The following is a 23337-nucleotide window of genomic DNA, read 5'->3' as shown; positions in this document are numbered from 1 at the left end:
TATTGAGACAGACATTTTTCATTTTGCTAAATTACAAACACAGGGCTCGGACTAGCTCTGAAGTGAATTCACAGAATAAAACATTGCGCACACATGGCATTTCTTCCTCCAGTGTATGGCATGATTGGTCAGTAGGAAGACTTGGACAAAGGGAGATGGCGACAAGCTTAATAAGAAGGGTACAGTACCCTGTGTGTATATTTGTAGGCTTAATAAGATGGGTTGCCGGAGCTTGGGGAGCAGTACCCTTTATTTTGGGGCCACCCTATGGATCTGGCAGGTAAATGCTGCCAGATGTGGTGTCTCCTCCTTCCCCCTCACTGCAACTCAACTTAAAACAAAACCAGGATTTCCTCTTAGGTTTAGACTCCAAAGCAGTCCAGATACTAGGTTTACACCAGATAACTAAAATATACCACGAGAGGTTCACTTTGGAGTTGAGGTAGCTTGGGGATCTGGGAAGGGGTGGATCTCTTTCTTCACACAGACCTTTAGATATAGACAAATCAAAAGCTATCTACAAGCGATCCCACGGAGACCTGCAATTCTCAAGGTTTTTTCTTTCTTTGAATTGATCTGTATGGAGTCAGGCCCACTAATAGAAAGATCATCCTGTTTATACTCTTTGCTCCAATCACAGACCCCCACACAGAGTCACCCCTATTTTTGAGTATGAGGGAGACTTTCATAGGAGAAACGTTTCGTGAAATCGAATGGTAAAGATCTCTGACGTGACTCACCATTGCTCAGTTTCTTTCCCTCCCATCACTCCCCCATTAGTTAAATGCAGAGATACTTAAATGTGGCCAGTGAGTAATGCTATATTCTGCTATGTGACCCTTGTTTGTCATCAATATGCCCAATATTCTAAAAGTATGGAGGGGACCTGCTACGCTATTTAGCTTTTCACATGATGTAAATGCATATAGTCAAGTTACATTTGCTGAGGCTACTTTCAGGGGCTGATAGTGATTGCATAATAATTCCACATAGCAAAGCGTGATAAGCAATTTGAAGGTCTTGAAAGAGCAAGTCCTGTAATGCCACCGCCAATACTACTTTTAGGGTTTCCATTATTGATAGCACTATGGTGTTAAAAACAGTACAGATAAGATCATCAAGCCTCATCTATTCTCTCTGTTCATGATCATATCAAGCTCTGCATGGGTAGTAGTCGATATCATGGTCTTAAAACATATAGATTGGAGGAAGGTGGGCTAATTAGATAAAGACTTATTGAACAAAGTTATTCAGATGTATATATGCACAAACAGAGTTGTAGTTTTTTTTTAACTTAATTCATAAAGAATGTTTGTTTTAAAGATACTGAATTATAAACAGTGAATGTGGGTAAAATTTATCAGAAAGGAAAAAACAGAATGGATGTTTAAAGGACCACTCTAGGCACCCAGACCACTTCAGCTTAAAGGACCACTCTAGGCACCCAGACGACTTCAGCTTAATGAAGTGGTCTGGGTGCCAGGTACCTCTAGGATTAACCCTTTTTTTTTATAAACATAGCAGTTTCAGAGAAACTGCTATGTTTATAATGAGGGTTAATCCAGCCTCCAAATCCTCTAGTGGCTGTCTCATTGAAAGCCGCTAGAGGCGCTTGCGTGCTTCTCACTGTGAAAATCACAGTGAGAGCACGCAAGCGTCCATAGGAAAGCATTGTAAATGCTTTCCTATGCGACCGGCTGAATGCGAGCGCGGCCCCTGCCGCGCATGCGCATTCAGCCGATGACGTCGCGATCAAGATGGAGAGGAGGAGGAAAGCTCCCCGCCCGGCGCTGGAAAAAGAGGTAAGTTTAACCCCTTCCTCTCTCCAGAGCCCGGCGGGAGGGGGTCCCTGAGGGTGGGGGCACCCTCAGGGTACTCTAGTGCCAGGAAAACGAGTATGTTTTCCTGGCACTAGAGTGGTCCTTTAATGAGGTGGTCTGGGTGCCAGGTCCCTCTAGGATTAACCCTTTTTTTTTTATAAACATAGCAGTTTCAGAGAAACTGCTATGTTTATACTGAGTGTTAATCCAGCCTCCAAAGCCTCTAGTGGCTGTCTCACTGACAGCGGCTAGAGGCGCTTGCGTGCTTCTCACTGTGAAAGTCACAGTGAGAGTACGCAAGCGTCCATAGGAAAGCATTGTAAATGCTTTCCTATGCGACCGGCTGAATGCGCGCGCAGCTCCTGCCGCGCATGCGCATTCAGCCGATGACGTCGCAAGGAAGAAGGAGAGGAGGAGGAAAGCTCCCCGCCCGGCGCTGGAAAAAGAGGTAAGTTTAACCCCTTCCTCTCTCCAGAGCCCGGCGGGAGGGGGTCCCTGAGGGTGGGGGCACCCTCAGGGCACTATAGTGCCAGGATTACGAGTATGTTTTCCTGGCACTATAGTGGTCCTTTAATAAATGTGAAATGTTACAAGAATAATAGATTTTTTCACTACATTGTGATCTGCTGTGAATTGAGCAAATTGCAGAATTAAGGCCAAAATAGTATGGAGAAAATAAAATCCAACACCTGAGCCACGCTTGGTCAAACATTTTAAAATCTGTGTGTGTTCATGTTAATTCCTTATTTAGTGAAAAGACAGATAAACTGTTGCCACATATTGCATTTAAAACTAATGTTCTCGAAAGGGTGTCACCTTTCCCAAATCAAGTTAAAACCCACAGATCTATTAACACAGGAGCAAAACATTTCACCGCTTCCAAATCGTACCTTTTTGTTGTTCTCTTTAATATCTTGAGGATTGAGAGACTTGTAGTCACTGAAGGAGAAAATGGCACAGCGGGTAGAAAACAATATTTAATAAAATAAAATACAGCAATTTTATAAGAAGCTCAATCTAAAAAAAATAAAATAAAAAAAAGAAGTTGCACATCATCAACATATGGCAACTGATAATTTTGCAGCAATTCAATCAACAAAACGAATAGTGTGGAAAATTAAATTGGACAAAATATTTAAATAAATAAAATGGATATGGGTGATTTCAGTGCCCGGAGCTTTTTTTTTTTCACTTCTTCTAAAATTGAAGGTAATAGATGGCAAGGCAAGAACCTGGGACAAGCTTTGACAGCCAAATTTGCCATGTGGTAATCCCTTGTCATCAACGTTCAAAGAGCTACGGGCTTATTTGTCTCATCTCATTTCAACACTAACAAAATTTTTAATAGCATCTTGAGGTCAGTACTTTCTATAGGATTAAGGCAAAGAAATATTAATGAAACGGGGGGCTTAAAATGAAAGAGGGACATTGATAGTCAAAGGGTCCAGGGATTTAACCCTAAAAGAAACAGCATTCCACACAGCTGTATCGTCCAGTTCGAGACTGGTCTAATTTAAATGAAGGTCATTGGAGAAGGACTATCTGCATACTTACATCAGGTCAGGTCTGAAGTGGTGTAATATTGCACAGAAAGCCAAGCCATTCCTCCAAGATGTAGTAAAATTTGTAATTTTAACTCCTCTGTATGTTTTCGTGACTTCTTTGCACCATACAAGCAGTGACTGGCTAGCGTTGGGTTGCCGTCCTAGAGTAGGACTTGGTATTGGACTTGCCTGAAAAAAAAAAGTAGTAATGAATAATACGATTTATAAACACTAGTAAGCAACCATATTTACAGATGGCAATGCCGTACAATAAGTCGTTCAAGTGCAGTTGGACAGTATAAACATAAGACAAGTTTGCCATGTCTTGCTAAAATGATACACTTTGAATTAGCCAAGTGGCATGGTGACCATAAATTTTATATGTATATATATTTTAAACAAACGTGGATTTGGTTCTCACGACTCCACTGCTGAACTCAAACTGAACAAAGTTCAACAAAATGCCCCGTTCTACCATCACTTAGTTGGAACTACTGAATTACTATGAGCTTCTGTAGAAGATCATGTGACCAATCTGTATTCAATACAACATAAGCCTGCAGGTTTATAGGAAAAATCTGCAATTTATTAATAAATGTTCTTTGTCGAAATAAGTTATATTTCGATTAGCTCACTCTGCAGCTAAAGGTCAACGGATTAGTGAACAGGCTCTTAGTTTAGCTTGATTACCAATGGACAATCAAGCCAACCTTAAAGAGGATCTATCACCAAAACATGAAAATATCAAAAATATATTTGGAAAAAACTAAAAGTGATGTGTTAAGGTTGATAAAACATGTAATAAAAAAAAAAATCATTTATTAATGCCTTTTTGAAGATTAATAAAATCATGCCAAGACTGGCTATCACGAAAACTAAGGAAATGCCTTAGGGTCAGCCTAAAAGGCCAAATACTATTAATTTCACTCTTTGGTGCTGGCCAAGTGACTGGCACTAAAACAAGTGTCTATGGTGGTAAGGCAGTCTACATGTTGTTGTGAAGCATGGATGGCCGGCATATGTTCTGGCATGGAAGTTTTATGTGGGAGGGCTATTTTGTCACACAATATACTTACGTCCCATAAAGCTATGCACTAGAACAGAGTAAAGAAAGATCTAGAAGTGCAGATCACGGTCTACCAGGTCTACGTCACAATACTGAACTTAATCTCCTAATCCCATCTCTCTAACTTACTTTGCAATGTAATTCGCCTAACCATCAAACCCGTAAACCTTAACCCTAAACCTACCATCTCTATTCCTAACTCAAATTCTTGAATTCTGGGGTATGAATGTGGACTGCTTTTCTTTGAAATGTCAATGACTATTTTTTGTGTGCCAGTTTATGGTTTTTATATTAAATTATATATCAAAATAGAACAAATAAGTTATTCTCTGGATTTCCTGACTTTGTTAAGTAATGTTTTTTGTAACAATGGAAAAGGCAGGAAATCTACCGGGTCTACCGAGTCTGTATCAAGGATTATTTACTTAGTAAATTAACAAAATATCAGATTGATTTCAATAATTTTTAAAATTATTCAGAACTGATCAGTAGGTGTTGAAATATGTCCAACAGAAATGTAATAAACTCAAACATAACCATTAAAATATAACACCCTTTAACTCCGATTACTATTGGTTTCAAAGCTTTGAAGATATTTTAATATTTGGTAAAAAAAAAAAAAAAAAGACCTGAGTCTCCGGTATGAGGCAAGACCACTAGCCAACAAATAACTAATAAGCACTGCACACCGACAAATAGCTACGGTTAGCGTGAAGAATAACGACAAGAACGCACGAGGGGTAAATGAGACAGAAGGCACTTAAGTCATGTTCACCTGTAATTAGCCTCAAAATGTTACCACATAACCTGTACACATGTGTAAGCTATGCCAATGGCCTGCGTGCCTCACACTGTGTTCTCTCCTGAACAATGTCTTACATGTTGAAACCTTAATAAAAACAGATTTACACAAAAAAAAAAAAGACCTGAGTGAATTTTTGGGACTGGAAATTTGATTATCTGAAGCAGGTTGTTAATGCCCCATTATACAATATGAACAGCTAGTGTATTATATGGTACCAAAAAAAAAAATCAAAATAATATTTAGTTATTCAATGTCAATTTAAAGGTGTCTAGGTGCCATGCCCTCAAACTCTGATATTTAACATTGCCAATCACATTGGTGCTTTGAATAAAAGTGGTTAATACTATTTAGAAATGTGTTTTATTTCAATGCTAAAGTTTCTCATTTTCATGGCACGGAATAGTATTGCAGATGTAGGAGATTGGTTGCGTAAATGTTATTGTTAACTCGCATGTATATAGATGTGGTGCAGATCCCTCGGTATATGTGGCCCTGTTGCAGCCTCGTACAACATTCTGAGTCCATGCATCCTTCAAAACCATCAGAGAAAAATATATCGTCCACTAACGAAAACCCACAGCTACCCGACTAGAAGCCTGGAATCAATCACATGTGATGCTATCAAAAACTAGCACATATATATGCCATGCCTGTAATACTCTGTAAGCTATTGAATCACATGTCTATGGTGTTGTGGGATTGCAAGTACCGTATGTCTAGATTTCCTCATTTGCACTAAAAATAAAGAATGTTTAAAACTAGTACATATTAATCTGGCATTGGGTCAAAATTAAACATACCGTATATACTCGAGTATAAGCCGACCCGAATATAAGCCGAGGCCCCTAATTTTATCCCAAAAAACTGGGAAAACTTATTGACTCGAGTATAAGACTAGGGTGGGAAATGCAGCAGCTACTGGTAAATTTCTAAATAAAATTAGATCCTAAAAAAAATATATTAATTGAATATTTATTTACAGTGTGTGTATAATGAATGCAGTGTGTGCGTATGTGTGTATGAGTGCAGCGTGTGTGTATGAGTGCAGCGTGTGTGTATGAGTGCAGCGTGTGTGTGCATGAATGCAGTGTGTGTGTGCATGAATGCAGTGTGTGTGTGTGTATGAATGCAGTGTGTGAATGCAGTGTGTGCAGGGCCGGTGCAAGGATATTTGCCGCCATAGGCAAAAAAAATGTGCCGCCCCCTCCCCCCCCCATATGTCCTGACTTCCCCTCCTCCTCCCTTAGTGGTCCTTACCTCCCCACCCCCGTGTTCCTTCACCCCCCCCCCAGTGGTCCTGACTCACCCCTCCCCTAGTGGTCCTTACCCTCCCCTCCCCTAGTGGTCCTTACTTCCCCCTCCCCTCCCCTAGTGGTCCTTACCCTCCCCTCCCCTAGTGGTCCTTACTTCCCCCTCCCCTCCCATAGTGGTCCTTATCCCACCCCCTCCCTCTCATAGTGGTCCTTATCCCCCTTCTCCCTCCCATAGTGTTCCTTATCCCCCCCATCCCTCCCATAGTGGTCCATATACCCCCCCTCCCTTCCATAGTGGTCCTTATACCCCCCTCCCTCCCATAGTGGTCCTTATCCCACCCCCTCCCTCCCATAGTGGTCCTTATCCCACCCCCTCCCTCCCATAGTGGTCCTTATCCCCCCCTCCCTCCAATAGTGGTCCTTATCCCCCCCCTCCCTCCCATAGTGGTCCTTATCCCCCCCCTCCCTCCAATAGTGGTCCTTATCCCCCCCCCTCCCTCCCATAGTGGTCCTTATCCCCCCCTCCCTCCCATAGTGGTCCTTATCCCCCCCTCCCTCCCATAGTGGTCCTTATACCCCCCTCCCTCCCATAGTGGTCCTTATACCCCCCCTCCCTCCAATAGCGGTCCTTATACCCCCCTCCCTCCCATAGTGGTCCTTAACCCACCCCCTCCCTCCCATAGTGGTCCTTAACCCACCCCCTCCCTCCCATAGTGGCCCTTATACCCCCCCCCCCCCCCCATATTATTTCTTTTTATTTATATATTTTTTTTTTTCGTCCCCCCTCCCTGCTTGATATATGGCAGGGAGGGGGGCTCTCCTTCCCTGGTGGTCCAGTGGCAGTTCAGTGGATGGGAGAGGGGGGCTGGCAGAGCTGTAACTTACCTGTTCTGCAGCTCCTGTCAGCTCTCTCCTCCTCTGCGCCGTCCGTTCTGCTCTTCTGTCAGCTTACACTGTAAGTCTCGCGAGAGCCGCGGCTCTCGCGAGATTTACACTGGGAGCTGACCGAGGTGCTGACCGGACGGCGCAGAGGAGGAGAGAGCTGACAGGAGCTGCAGAACAGGTAAGTTACAGCTCTGCCAGCCCCCCTCTCCCCCCAGTCTGTATTATGGCAATGCAAATTGCCATAATACAGACCTTGACTCGAGTATAAGCCGAGTTGGGGTTTTTCAGCCCAAAAAATGGGCTGAAAAACTCGGCTTATACTCGAGTATATACGGTATTACACGTTTTTATGTTTTAATCTTTAATCTTAGAAATCACGCCTCTGAACAAGGCTATTTCTTACTATAAGGCGATTGCAAACTCCTATCTGAAAAAAGCTATTGTACTTTGTGAGATGAATTGTTATTAAATACATTACATATAGCTATTGGGTACCTACACCCTATCCTTTTTTATTGGTTGCTTACTAGTTGAAGCAAGAAGCACAGTCCAATAGATAATTTGTTTTAAAATCTGTAGTTCAGTCGTTACGTGGAATGTTGTCTCTCATTTTATGCTTGGAGACTCAACAAAACTCAAAGGGACACTATAAGCACCCAGACATCTCATTGAAGTGGTCTTGGTGCAGCATCCCTGTCCCTTTAACCCTGCAATTGTAATTATTGCAGTTATTGATAAACCGTAATAATTACTTTGCAGGGTTACCTCCCCCTTTAGTGGCTGTCTACTAGAAAGCCACTAGAGCCAGTTTTGGGTCCTTAGCACTAGATGATGCTGGACGTCCTCACGCTTTGCATGAAGAGATCCAGCGATAGATTAAACCCATAGGAAAGCATTGAATTAATGCTCTAATATGGGGTAGCCCTTTATGCACATGTGCATTAGGTCTCCCACACCGGCTAATGTCAGCAGAGGAGAAGGCGGAACAGGTAAGTGACAAAAGGGCCTTTTAACCCTTTCCAAACTGCAGGAAGTAAGGGGGCTGGGTGAGTAAGGGGGCACTAAAGGGCTAGGAATACAACTTTTTATTCATAACACAACAGCCGATTTTATCCATCTATGACTATCTCTGGAATTAAAATCCTTTATCAAACTCAGCAATGATTATAAATTATATTTTGTATCTTTGTAGCTAGGCATTTAAAATATTGCAGTGCACATGGTAAACAGGGCTTCCCGACAAAGGGACGAGATAAAATAAATAAATAAATAACAAAACACAAAACGTTTCTATAGCTCCCTGTAATGTAGACGGCACATGCATAGTTAATGACTGACACTATGAAAGACACTTCTATTAACTAAGAGCCACTCGGAAAAGATGTCTTGCCTTAGCAGGCATCCTGCATGATCTCCCAACCCAAACCTGATCTTTGATGTCAGTAAAGGATGTTTTGTAGCTGTCAGATTTCAGCGGTAATTTTATCTAGAGACAGTTAGCTAGCTACAGTGAACTTTTGCCGCTGGCGAGCCCTTCTGACTGATACAACACTGCAAGCTCGAGACTTGTGTCTCGACAGAAATCATGCAGAATGAAACCGCCTGTTTAGCAATTCTAACACTCCAGGCACTCTCTATAACTCTATAAGTGAATCACGCCCTACCCAAAATGAAGTCATGTAAAATTATCTTTTCAATCACGACGAAGAATAGAAAAACTAAGTGACAGCATACATGCATAGAAATACATTTGTAGGGTTAGAGATTCGATCTACTGCTGCCTCTTTGATGACAAAACTGAACAGACACATCATAACCAGTTTTCCTTGTTTATGGTCGTGTTGCCATTGACGACATCACGATACAGAGAGGATTTTAACCCTCTAGCATTCACCCTATGAAATACAAAGCCACCGAGACTACAGTCTTACAGAATTGTAAGAAAGAGTCAGATTACAATACAGACTGAAGTTATGGCTGCACAGTGGAATAATCAAAGTCTACTGACCATTGACACTTTATCAACGAGTTTAAAGCTTCTGCGTTATCCAAAATGTCTGTAACATTCCTCACAAGTGGATGTGAGCTGTATTCAGGTCAGATTATTATATTTTTTTATGTTGCATGCATGAATGTTTAAAGGGCCATGAGAGTCACCCAGGTCATCTCATCTTACTATTGAGGTCCGGGTGCAGGGTTATATCCACATCTAGTGTAGGTCCATACTGACAGCCACTAAAGGAGCTTCCGACTGCAACAACGGAGTAAAACTTTGCCACGTGACTGCGGCTCCTATGGGAAAGCATGGGTTCAGTGCTTTCCTATGGTAAAGTTTGATGCGAGTGGCACAAGGTGGCATTTGCACCAGGTCCTTAATGCTTCTGTATGAGTTGCTCCTATAGTTTGCAGGAGGCAGGAATGTACGCAATGCCAAGGAAACCTTGGTGCTGGAAAAAGTAAGTAAAAACCTATTTTTTCTATGGCAAACTGGAGTGTTCCTTTAATACAGTGGGTAAAACAGAGTGTGGGGAAGCTAATAACTGGACTTGTGTTAATTTTTTTTTTTTAATATATTGGGGGCACGGGGGGAGAGCTCAACATAATCAAATGCCTTTTTATTCATTATCAAACAAACCATTTGTCCAAGATTTACCTGTGGAGATTTATCCATTAATACATTTTTTTCCAGTTATGGATTTAAAAAAAAAATTTAAAAAAAATATTTACAAACTGAGGAATGGGTAGTCTTATCACCATTCACAGTGAATCTTCTGTTGTGGTGAGTAATGACTACTCTGAGCCACAATTATCTCATAGAATCGGAGGAACTGCACCCAAACATGGGTTATCCTGTAATCTAGGGACTCCAATTCCTGTTGGGTACTGTAACCAGACCCCAAAAATATTCTTCTTTATCCAAGAGAACTGGCTTCCTCATTGGTGGTTTTACATAATGTACTTGCTAACATATCCCATCACAGCAATCACTCTATCGGTCTACCTAGCTCTTCAACAAAATGTATTCTAACACAATGCGTTTCCTCAAGATTTGTGGTTAAATCAGACCACTGACTAGAAGAGGCAGGAGATAGCTATCTCTCTCTCTCTCTCTCTCTCTCTCTCTCTCCATACTGTGGAGAGTGATGATGCCTTCATACAGATAAAAAAAAATTAAAAGGAAAAAATAAATAAATTGGTAACAAGTAAATTTATTTAATTGACTGATGGAAAAAAGATAATTGATGGTAGAGGACAGTCTCTAAATCAAGCATGTCAAACTTGCAGCCCACAATGAATATATTTGTGCCCTGGAGGAACAGTAAAAAAAATAAAAAATAAATAATCTATATTTAGATATTATATATTTATTTAATATATACCCGGTACTTTAAAAATATGAAATATATATATTTTTTACTGTTGTTCCTCTCTTTCAGCTATTTCTCATCTCTGAACTAAATGTCATTAGGACAAAATTTTATCAGCCTGAACAATGTTTTCTTTTGAATGATTCTACTTGGCCAAATGGAATTCAGCCTACTGACAATGAACTAGGGATTGACCGATTATCGGTCTGGCCGATTTTATTGGCTGATATTTGGTATTTTAGGCAATATCGGTATTGGCCAATAAAGATACCGATATTGCCGATAATACATACCAGGACCGCTAGGCCCATGACAAGCCCGGCAGTCCTGGAGGACCAAGCAAGCGCTTACTTACATTCCCAGCAGCTCCTTGTGTGAATCTTGCGAGTCCCGCGGCCGTCAGAGCGTTGGCACGGGTTACCATGACAACGCCCCCGTGGCAAGCAGGCCGCAATATTTACACTGGGGAGCTGAAAGGAGCTGCTGGGAAGGTAAGTAAGCGCTTGCTGCTGGGCCCCCACTGCACACTCCATGCCACTGGACCACCATGGAATGCTATAACCCCCTCTCCCTCGTAAGAAGCAGGGAGGGAGACTAAAAAATAAATACAACATATAAACATTTAAATATTAAAAAAGAAATGAAAAAATGCCCCCCCCCATCCATTTTACACAAATGACATACCTACACACTAAACAAACACACTGCATTCACTATACACACACTACACAAACACACTGCATTCACTATACACACACACTCTACACAAACACACTGCATCCACTATACACACACACTACACAAACACACTGCATCCACTATACACACACACACACACTACACAAACACACTGCATCCACTACACACACACTACACAAACACACTGCATCCACTATACACACAGACACACACTACACAAACACACTGCATCCACTATACACACACACTACACAAACACACTGCATCCACTATACACACACACACACACTACACAAACACACTGCATCCACTACACACACACACTACACAAACACACTGCATCCACTACACACACACACTACACAAACACACTGCATCCACTACACACACACACACTACACAAACACACTGCATCCACTACACACACACACACTACACAAACACACTGCATCCACTACACACACACACACACTACACAAACACACACAGCTCTCCTGTCTAAACACGCTGCATCCACTACAAACAAATTAAGACCAATGTGGCTTAGTAGAGAAGTAAAACAAGAGATTAAAAATAAGAAAAGGGCATTTAAATCGGACAAATCAGATGCATCTTATAAAAGATATAAGGAAGCAAATAATGCGTGCAAAAAGGCAATTAGATTTGCTAAACTTCAAAATGAAAAGATGATAGCTAAAGAGAGCAAACCCAACCCCAAAGCATTTTTTAAGTACATAAATTCGAAAAACTCCAAAAATGAAAGTGTAGGTACACTAAAAACTGAAACGGGGGTGTTAGTTAATGAAGACCAGGAAAAGGAAGGTATTTTACATAACTATTTCTCCTCCGTATATATTAAGGAAGAACCCATGGCAATAGATGTGCAAATGATGGCTACTAAAAACTTGCAGAATTATTGTAATTGGATAACTCAAGACTAGGTGCTGCAGCAACTAAAGAAAGTTAATACAAACAAAGCTCCAGGGCCTGACGGTATCCATCCACGAGTACTTAAGGAACTAAGTGTAGAAATAAGTGAACCTCTGTTTTGAATCTTTTAAAATTCTTTTCTTTCAGGAAGTGTTCAGGAGGACTGGAGAAAGGCAGATGTGGTTCCTATATTCAAAAAGGGTTCAAAATCCTTGCCTGGAAATTATAGACCTGTGAGCTTAACTTCTGTGGCTGGGAAAATATTTAAAAGGTTATAAAGGGATAATATTAAAAAATTCCTTGAAAAGAACATGGTTATCAGCAGGGTTTTATGAAGCACAGGTCATGTCAAACTAACTTGATTGCGTTCTACGAAGAATGGTAAATTTAAATTAATGGTAAATTTTCAAGCTGGACAGAGGTGGCAAGTGGTGTCCTTTAGGGGTCTGTTCTGGGACCCCTTCTATTTAACATGTTTATAAATGATCTTAAAGACAGCATTAAAAGTCATGTTTCAGTGTTTGCAGATGACACAAAACTCTGTAAAATAATACAATGTGATCAAGATATTACTTTGCTGCAGAGGGATTTAGATAGACTGGGTGACTGGGCACTCAAATGGCAGATAAAATTTAATGTTGAAAAATGCAAAGTTATGCACTTCGGCGTAAAGAATACACAAGCAACGTATACCCTTAATGGAAGCGAATTAGGGATAACAACACACGGAAAGGACTTGGGAATTGTTATAGACAACAAATCATGCAACAATGTGCAATGTCAATAAGCAGTGGCCAAGGCCAGTAAGGTATTGTCATGCATGAAAAAGGGCATTCATTCTCGGGATGAGAATATAATTTTGCCTCTTTATAAATCACTGGTAAGACCACATACTGAATATGCTGTGCAATTTTGGGCACCTGTTCCAAAGAAGGATATTATGGCACTAGAAAAAGTGCAGAGGCGGGCTACAAAATTAATAAAAGGCATGGAACATATAAGCTATGAAGAAAGGTTAACAAATTTAAACCTATTTAGTTTAGAAAAACGTCGCCCGAGAGTTGATATGATAACATTATACAAATATATTTGGGGCCAATACAAACCATTTTGTGGAAATCTATTCACAAACCGGACTTTACATATGACACGAGGTCATGCGTTTAGACTGGAAGATAGAAGATTTCGTCTAAGGCAAAGGAAATGTTTTTTTACTGTAAGAACAATCAGGATGTGGAATTCTCTGCCTGAAGAAGTGGTTTTTATCAGAGTCCATACAGATGTTCAAACAGCTACTAGATGCATACTTGCAAAATCAGAATATTCAAGGATATAATCTTTCAATGTAGGGTAATAACCGCTTGATCCAAGGATAAATCTGACTGCCATTTTGGTGTCAAGAAGGAATTTTTCGGGGGGCGGAGCCAACTACCGAGCTGATCGGATGCCATTTCTGACAGCTCCGACACTCACCCTAATATTTTGCCTCAATCTTGAGAATCCAGCCTGATCCTGGACCCGAACTGCACCGATAGATGCCATTCTTTATGAAAAAGACGGCACCAAAGAGGAAAAGCAAGCCCGGGGCCTACTCCACGCTCGCACCACTTACCTTGGAGGCGCTCCTTGGCAGAATCTATCAGGGAACCACGAGCACCCCTGCCACTGAAACCCTCTCCAACCCCGGGGTCCACATTCTAGCCATGGGGCGACGCTCCCAGAGAGCCGGTATACAGACAGAAGGAAGAGACATTGGGGCCATGCTCCAGCGGCCTGCAAGGCCCAAACTGACCCCAGAGGAAACCCAGCCTACCACTAATCTAAACACTCAGCCTGATCAAGCAGAGAGGAATGACCTCTGCACCATGATACCAGCACCCCTGGAAGGATCGCCTCCAGCGACGAAACACAACCTGCAAATACTTTTACAGGACTTCCATAAAATCCTGTTGAAGGAACTAGCAGGACTTAAAGTGGATGTAAAAACCACAAAAGACCGGGTACAAGCGACGGAGGCTGAAGTGACCAAAGTCATAACCAACCTAACAATGGTACAAGACTCTGTACAACAGCTCCAAAAATCCCACCATAACATGGCCCTACACCTGAATGCCCTCGAGAATAGCCATAGACACAACAACATAAAAATACGTGGCATCCTATCTTTCCTTTTCTTTATAATTGTACGATCGTGCATAATGGGACTATAAAGGGTTTGCAGTTCAGCTGGAGAAGCAAGTACGATTATACATGGTACCCTTAATTGCTCTTCGTACGAGTCAAAACACGATGGTTATTTGTTTTATCTATTAACAAAAAAACACCATGTGGGATGTATTGTGATACTTAAAACAGTTAAGCACACTTGGAAATTGCAGGCAAAAACGTATTGTATGATTACAGATTCTGTAATATGTAACAATTGGGATGTGCATTAGTACGGATGCCGTTATGAACAGAGTACTGCTGCGTCTCTGCCTATTTCTACATTGTATTCATATTGTTATGTGTGCTATGTATCAGTTGTCCTGCTTTGGAAAAAAAATAAGAATTAAAAATTTTTTTTTTTTTTTTTTTAAATACGTGGCATCCCGACAAGTGTCACCACAGAGGAACTGCCGCATTACACAAGACGGCTTTTAGCAGCTGTTTTACCTCCGGCGGCGACAAGAAAACTGGTGATAGATGGAATATATCGGATTGCAGGTCCCCAAAGAGCCACCACACAAACAGCTCGAGAGGTCATATTACGCTGTGTGTCTTCTTCAGATAAGGGCCTAATAATGGCGGCACTGCGGGGCAAGACCCCACTGACGTTTGAAGACTCCAGCCTACTACAGTGGCACCGTTCACTCCATCCTGTGACCCAACAACTATGGGCCGCTAACATACAGTACAGATGGGGAGCGCCAGGCTCACTACTAACGACACACAATGGGACTACCCACACACTCACATCACTCGAGGAAGCCCCGTCATTCTTTGCAACGCTAGGGCTTAAAAACGCTGATGCACAAACCTCTGAGGGACCAGAAGATTTGGAGGGAAGCGCTCTCCCGGCTCCAGGCACCAGCCAGACACCCCGCATGACCATCTGAACACAGCAGGAGGCACAACTTCAAGGGACATTGCGTAGTGACTATAAGTTACTGACCTCATTAGAGGATACCTATACTATGCCGGCTTGGTTTTAAATGTTTAAATTGTTTATAAGTTAAATACCTTTTGCAGAATAAGTTTAACCTGGGCGATAGGGTCTCCTACCTGACCCCTCTGACGGACTGGGAACCCCTCTCAGGGCGCCCGTGCCCGATAAAATAACTGCAAGATATCAACCCCCTCCTCCCCCACTGCCCCCAAGGTTAGGGGTAAAAAGCTTGACAATAAACAAATGTTGTTATGCAGCACACAGGGATGAGAGAGCAGTCAGTGAGACAGCGAAATCGCCCCCAACCCTCATGACTTACAAACGTAGACTACAACACCCTCACTGGCGACACTCCTATCCTGGGATCTAGCATGTTATTGTCCCTTAAAAACTAGGGCCTGAGCCTACAACGCACTGAACCTACACTCAACACCAGCATAGACACCTTCATGATCTCAGACCCACAAGCCAACGCTTAAATCTCTTTCTTGAGTACTGACATGTCCTATTTAACCTGACAGACACAGATCTAATCTTTGACATGCCCTATCAAACGCAGTAGATTGACAAAAAAGTGCTGATTAAAACCTGTTATTTTTCTATGTCACACAAATGTATGCCTGATCAAATATGTATGCCTGATCAAATACCTATTCCCGCTGTTGTGGCAGGATAGGTACAATTGTACCACTTTCGCACAATTAAATAAAGAATTTAAAAAAAAAAAAAAAGGATTTTTTTCCTAGCTTATTGCAAAATTGGAAGTGCTTCAAACTGGGTTTTTTGCCTTCTTTTGGATCAACAGCAAAAAACAAATGTGAGGAAGACTGAACTTGGACGCAAGTCTCTTTTCAGCTATGTAACTATGTAACACGTGGCATGTATATTTTGTGCATTTACCTTTAGAAATAGTTTATTTTTTCAAAATGGTAAATGTACAGAATATCGGTAAATTATCGGCTATCGACCTGAAAGTTCACAGATTGTTGGCTCTAAAAAAAACCAAAAAAAAAACAATGAACATATGGTCACGTATCTTGCATATGGTCACGTATCTTCAAGACCTGGCATAAGTACCTGGCGTAAGTATTATTTAAAAGAAGATAATCCACCATTAGCATAACTAGCTATACTGACGACTGCACAGCTATGCACAGTACACAGAGTAGTAATAATTTATTAATGAGTCATTTCATGTAGCTACAAGCTTCAACCTGTTCTAGCTTACTAAAATGGCAAGCAAAACGACTTACTAATAGTAATTTACCTTAGAAGTCAGTCCGTGTAAATAAACACATTTATTGTAGTTTATTGTAATTGTCTCATTTATTGTTAAATCTCCCCCTCCTATAATATTGTAAAGTGCTATTGAATTTGTTGGCGCTATATAAATGCCAATAATAAAAATAATAATCTTGCCTTCAGTGCTATTGCTATGGAGCGCTGTTATACACTCAGACACACCAAAAATATGGGGCTTCTAGAAAATTAGGACATTTGGGTAGAAAAGAAAGACAGAGGGATTTGGGCCCAAAGTAGGGACTGTCCCTCCCAAAAAAGGACATTTGATAGGTTTGCGTCCAAGCTGCACATTACTGCAGGGCTCTGTACGCAGTGCACATTTCACTCTTTAATAGACTCATACAAACGGCACATGTCAGTGGGGCTGTGTAATATCCATTAAGATGGATTTTTGTGACAAACGTATATTACAAAACATACCAATGCACACTCGACATCATACAGCAGTGCTCGGCAATAGACATTCACTTACTGAATTTAGTAATACACATTGCACATTATTGTAGAGCTCTGTAATTCATCTATGTATGACTCACAATGCAGTTGAACTGTTGGAATCCATCCATATAGGCTGGCATTCCGTAACACATTCTTGAAAACAGCACATTACTGTGGAGCTCCCTAATACACTCATATACCATATACATTGCAGTGAGAATCTTGTACTCCTGCCATTCCACTTTGCTTAATCACCGTCGTTGCACTTCATACAAAGTGCTGTAAGTGCAAATTTCCCAACTTAAAACATGGTTACTCATATCCTGACTATAACCCAACAGGCCCACATGAAGTAAAGAACTGCAGGAGAAACATACACAGGGATCTAATCTAACTAGGTTCCCTATATGAATAACATTTAAAAAGAGAGGGTATCTCAAGAAAACCCTCTAACCTCTCTTGACTGACATGGTCGGCTTGTGTAAAATGGCATGTATTTAAATGTATCTATCAGTCGGCTGCAAGATCCAAATACGTATCCACTTTTATTGAGGAACTAATAATTTACACCGTTACATACCATGTTAATGTAAATCCTAAAGTTTTAGTTAAAAAGTGCACACTCCTGTTTGCATGGTCTCTTGTCTACATTGGCTGTATAGTGTTAAGATGAGATGGGATAGGAAGAAGGTTGGGATGTGATGATGACAATGACGTTTTAAAGAGGGGTATGCCAGAAATCTAATTTGTACCATTTGTGATGCAGATGGGCTTAAAACAGGTATCACCTTGGTAAGAATGTAGAGCAGCTAAGCAGCAGAGTCAGAATATGTGGCATAAGCAGTCACCTGGGACCTCAACTTAGATAGGGCCGCTACCTGGGCATGGAGTTCTGGCTCTAGTTGTGAGGGGGCCCTCCTTGAGCCAGCAGGGAGATCAAAAAGGTTTCCCTACTTGAGGAAGCATTGTGGTCTGCACCAATATCCGGTCCTCTGGTCCATTTCAATGACTAGGAGCACTGCAGTCATGGCAGAGTGCTGTAAGTCATTAACGGAGCACTGGACCAAAAGAGAACTCTTAAATGTGATCTGCACCTGATATTGGTTCAGACCACATGCTTACCCAGTAGTCCACCATGGATTCAGCTCATCATCCACATGACCAACAGAGAACGCTAAGCAGGAGGGGGGCAAATATATACACTTAGACACCCCCACCAATATCCATCTGCTGCTTTGATTCTCGACTGACCAGCGTGACATTGTTTGATGTCAAGTGTAATAACAAAAACGGTCAAAAAGACTATACCTCTCAAAAAAGGAATGCATTGAGCTTTTTACTGGCTCTCCTACTGGCGGTTTTGCCGTGGCTGTTTCTCCTTTTCCTCAGGAGACATTGAATATGGTCCAACCATTACTCTCTCTTCCAAGCAATCTCTACAAACATCTTGACTCTTTATTTACCTACTGCTTTCCCACTTTTTCCAGTTTATTAACTCGTCTCATGGACCAACACAGCACCTGGGCATAGCTGATGATTATGGTTAATTGGCAAAGGTTCATCAATATCAATTAAAACACTTTCTCAGTGGCCAACGATCAGTTATTATTATTGTTATTTAAATAGCGTCAACTTATTCCGCAGCGCTTTACAATATTATGAAAGGGGGAAATGTAACAAAAAATTAGATAATTACAAAATGTTACAGGAACAATAGGTAGATGAGGACCCTGCTCAGATGAGCTTACAGTCTAGAGGACTAGTGTATAAAGACACAATAGGAAGGGCATCAAAGAAGACCGCAAACAACAAGGTGGAAAAGTAGCAGAACTGGAGGTGAGAATGGAGTGGGGCCCAACAGGTGAGAGACAGATTTGTAAAATAGAAGTTAGTCTGGGAGGTCATAAGCATTTCTAAAAAGATGTGTTTTTTTTTGTTTTTTTTTAGGGACTTCTTAAATGATTGAAGAAAAGGGAAGAGTCTAATGGGGATAGACAAGCTCTTCCAGAGGAAAGGAGCTGTCCGTAAGAAGTCCTGAAGTGCGAATTAGCAGTAATGGAGCAAGTTGCGAAAAGGTCACCGGCAGAGCAGAGAGACAGAAAAGGGACATACCTATGAATCAGTGAAGAAATGTAACAGGGGCTAGAGTTGTTTAGGGCTTTATAGGTAAAGGTTAGTATTTGAATTGACACCTGTAGGATACAGGAAGCCAACGTAAGGATCGACAGAGGAGGCAGTAAGGCTTCTCGGGAGATCAATTCTGAGATAATTACAGTAGTCTATGCGAGAAATTACAAGAGCACGCTTGGCATCTTGAGAAAGAAAGGGGCGGATGCGAGCAATGTTTTACAAGGTGGAATCGACATGCCTTAGCAACAGACTGGATAGGAGGAGCAAAGGTGAGGCCAGGATCAACGATAACACCAAGACAGCGAGCTTGTAAGGATAGGCTGGCAGCTTGTAGGGAAAGCGAAAGAGTAGGATCAAGACAAGGGGAGTGAGATCTGATAAGATGAGAAGGGATGGGATCAAGTGGACAAGTGATAGGACGAGAGGAGAAGCGCAACCACCTCCTATTCAGTAGCTGGGGAGAAGGCCTGAAGGGTAGGGAAGGTATGGTCCAGGTGTGGTTGGGATAAAGATTACTGTGTTTTTGTTGTCCGGACACTCGAAGACACCAGGAGAAACTTGATGGAAGGATGCATATGTCTATCTGAAACTGCATTGGCTCAAAAGTGTGATAATGTCAGAATTCATACTGAGTAGTGCCCTTTACCTACTGGACCGTATGCTTACAACTGTATACACTCTACATCTGTACTGTTTAAGAGTTCACCTTTTTTCGCTCTTAATTTGATTAAAAAATAATACAAAGAAATGTCAACACAATGTTATTATGCAAAAAAAAAATCCAAAAAAAATCCAAATGCTATTAGCATTTATCATGCTAAGTCTCGAACAGGTTTATGTGTTTCATTTTCTAGGAGCTTTGTATTAAACCTGGAGCCTGATCCAAGGTTTGCAGAAATAAGTGATTTATTAAGGAAGCAATCTCTACCTTTTGCTAAGAGGTTAACTCAAATTGTGCAGATTTACAGATTGTGCAGATTTACAGATTTAACACCAAATTCTTTTTAGGCTGCCAAAAGTATTGTAATATTCGATGAAAGATATGCACATTAAAAAAATAAATACATTGCTGAAAAAAACAGCCCAAGCTTACTAAAAATAGAAAACTGTGCCCTTAAGGGAGAGGAGACAACTTCATGTCAGATCTAAAGACTAAGAAGGCCCCCATTCGGACAAAACCAGTCATGGCTACACAGACATAACTTGTCAGAGCCAAAAACAGTGGAAGATTTATTTTTCTATAGCTTGTGGGGATATTGATGAGAAATACCAAGAAGACAATCATTCATTTTAAATGACATTCAAACTAATATGTCTTTATCTAAACAAAACCACGAACCTGGCAAAATACCACGGCTGAGCCATATTACTTACAATCTGTTCACTTAGATCAAAAATTTGTTCTAGATGTGACTTGGCTATTTATGTACAAACTCTGGCAGAGATTCAGTTACTGTAAACCTGTGTAATGCCAACCTAATACAATTCATCTGAAATTCTACTTCTTAACTATAACAATGACAACAAAAGAATCTTTTAAAACTTGGAATTCTTCATGACTATTGCAGTCTTCAGATTTTTTTACTTTATTTATTTATTTTTAATAATTACTAAGCTCCATGCAACAGCTTACATTCACCATTTCAGTCCCATTACCAAACTTTTCTTAAAATGTCAAGGTAGTTGGACTGAAAAACTGTTATATGCAAATGCGTCTCCCTAGAATAAATTTGTTCTTTTTTTTTTTGCTTTGAAGCCCTACGAGCATGAGGAGGATGTCCAGTGTCAGTTCAGCAACTTTTTTTATACTGTACTTGTCTAAATAAACCTACGTTTCTATGAAAACTGACAGTTTTGTTTTTTTTGTGGACCACATAAACTTAAACCTTGTTAATTTGTTAGCCTTGAGTTTGACATGCTTGCTCTAAATGGAAACTCCAGAACCCTAAAGCACTTCAGCTGTGTGTAAAGCGTGTGTCCTCTTTTTTTTATTTTTTATTTTTTTTAAAGTGCAGAATTCAACAGTAATTTACACTTTCATGAATTTGCCTGGTTACACCCCCTTGGCTGTCAATCAGACAATAGGTGCTGTTACTTCCTGGTTTGCACCTGCCTTGCAAACACTTCTCATTAAGCAGCATTAGGAAGTCTGTGATTGGATACCACAGAAAGCCTGGGCTGGGTTAGAAGGGGAGGGCTTGTAAAGGCAGCAGGCAAGAGAAAAGCAGAATGTGCAAGTTGTTTCTAGATTTAACACCAATGAAAAAATGCGTGCAGGTTTTCATTTGGGGATATATCTACTAAACAGTTGAGTGTCTCTAAGTATTTGTACAGTGTTAGAACGCATTTGATGTTCAGGATGTGCAATGATAGGCAGTAAGCAAGTAGTAGATGAAGATTTGAGTGTGCCAAACTACCACAGCCATTACAGTGAAACCTTACACATACATACTTGTCACTAAGAAGAGATATGTTGAAGGAAACATGAAAAACATGGCAAAAATACACTTCAGTTTGTGGCAAAATAGAAACTGCCACCGTAAAGATTTCACATACATCGGATTCTCAGCTGGCATAATTCAGGAGACAAAAAAGGAGAATGGACTGCATTTGTGGATTTATAATATTCTCAAAAGAGAAAGAAAACAGATCAGAGTAATCATGAAGCATGTTCAGACATATTCTGATTAAATGCAGTGTGTGACAGAAGTGACTTTGGTGTTTAGCTGTGTGTACTCTGAATCTCTGCCTGCTTTCTGTAAGGTGAATTTTAAACACTGGCTGAATAGCTACACCTTTCAATAACTCTGACATGGACTCAGCACTTCAAGAATTATTTTTTTTAAGATATATCCTGTCTGTGAAAAGGTTACAGGACACCCAGGAGTAGAAAGGGATTAATGTGTCAACTGCAAGCCCTGCTAACAGACAGTCAAGTTTGGTTGTTTGTGAAATACTGTGGGTAAAAATCACGAGGTTCTGGTATTTTTCGTAGCAATGGATTATGAGAAAACAAGGCAGTGATGCACCTTGTCTGAATAATCTACACAGGACAGAAAAAAAATCCAGACGTAAATTATTAAAGTATTTACTGACTGTAACTGAATTATTTTGACTTTCTATGCTGTCTCACTGTGATATTTTGAGACTTTTTTTGCATTTTGGGGTTTCTATAATTTACGGATAACAAAACAAGGAAGCCGGTGAGCATTAACTCTGGAGAGTGGATATCTTCCTCATATTTTTGGTCAAGATCGGTGGGTCCACTGGGGTGGGGGCGCCCCCACTTCCTAGCCTTGCTCTCCCCTGTCAGCCCTGCTGTGTGCCTTCAAGGACCTGGCAGCTCAGCCTGCAGCTACTACAGGTCCTCTTCTCGCAAGCACAGAGCGTTGCTGCGGTTACCACGGCAACGCTCCGGTTCTCACGAGAGTGAACTCTAGCCTCTACGATTGCAGGAAATATCCCCCTTCAGCGAAGGTAAGAAGTGAGAGGGGTTATAAAAATGATTTATTTTAAGAATAATAATAAAAAATTATATATTTATTCATCTGTCCCCAACCCCCAATCACTCCCCACACACAAACTGCCCCCCAATACACACTTACCCTCCCTAAACACACTGCCCCCGATACACACACACTACAGATTTATGTTTCTGTTAAGGCTTAATTAAAACATTTTTTTTTTAACTTATTGAATTATTATAGAACAGAAGAGTTACTAGAGATTAAATTATCACTGTCTTCTTAAATTAATAGGTCTTTTAATTCCTTTCCCAGTGTTACAATGTGTTTAGTAATATTAATCTTGCCACAGGGTGTGTGACTTAGTGACCTACAGTAAACATAAATAGGTTATACTCATAGCAGAGAACTAGGTGCAGTTGATGTAGATTTTAAAATTAAGAACACCTCGGTTATCAGAAATGATCTTTGTACTTTCACAAAAT

The 23337-nt window shown here is 40.8% G+C and overlaps 1 protein-coding gene across 6 annotated transcripts in view; it reads right to left on the bottom strand.

Annotated features, from left to right (window-relative positions):
- The window catches only part of EHBP1 (EH domain binding protein 1), a 358354-nt gene that overhangs the window by 182559 nt on the left and 152458 nt on the right, over window positions 1–23337 (bottom strand). For all 6 annotated transcript variants that reach the window (XM_063443756.1, XM_063443760.1, XM_063443758.1 and 3 more), the window contains 2 exons: window positions 3375–3553; window positions 2711–2759 (listed from right to left, as the gene is read on the bottom strand). In XM_063443756.1, coding sequence (XP_063299826.1) covers window positions 2711–2759; window positions 3375–3553 — 228 coding nt within the window. The remainder of the gene's footprint in view (window positions 1–2710; window positions 2760–3374; window positions 3554–23337) is intronic.

Source organism: Pelobates fuscus, chromosome 2 (genome assembly GCF_036172605.1).
Source record: "Pelobates fuscus isolate aPelFus1 chromosome 2, aPelFus1.pri, whole genome shotgun sequence".
NCBI lineage: Eukaryota > Metazoa > Chordata > Amphibia > Anura > Pelobatidae > Pelobates > Pelobates fuscus.
The sequence above is the reverse complement of the archived record's forward strand: the minus strand, read 5'-3'. Positions and strand labels throughout refer to the sequence as shown.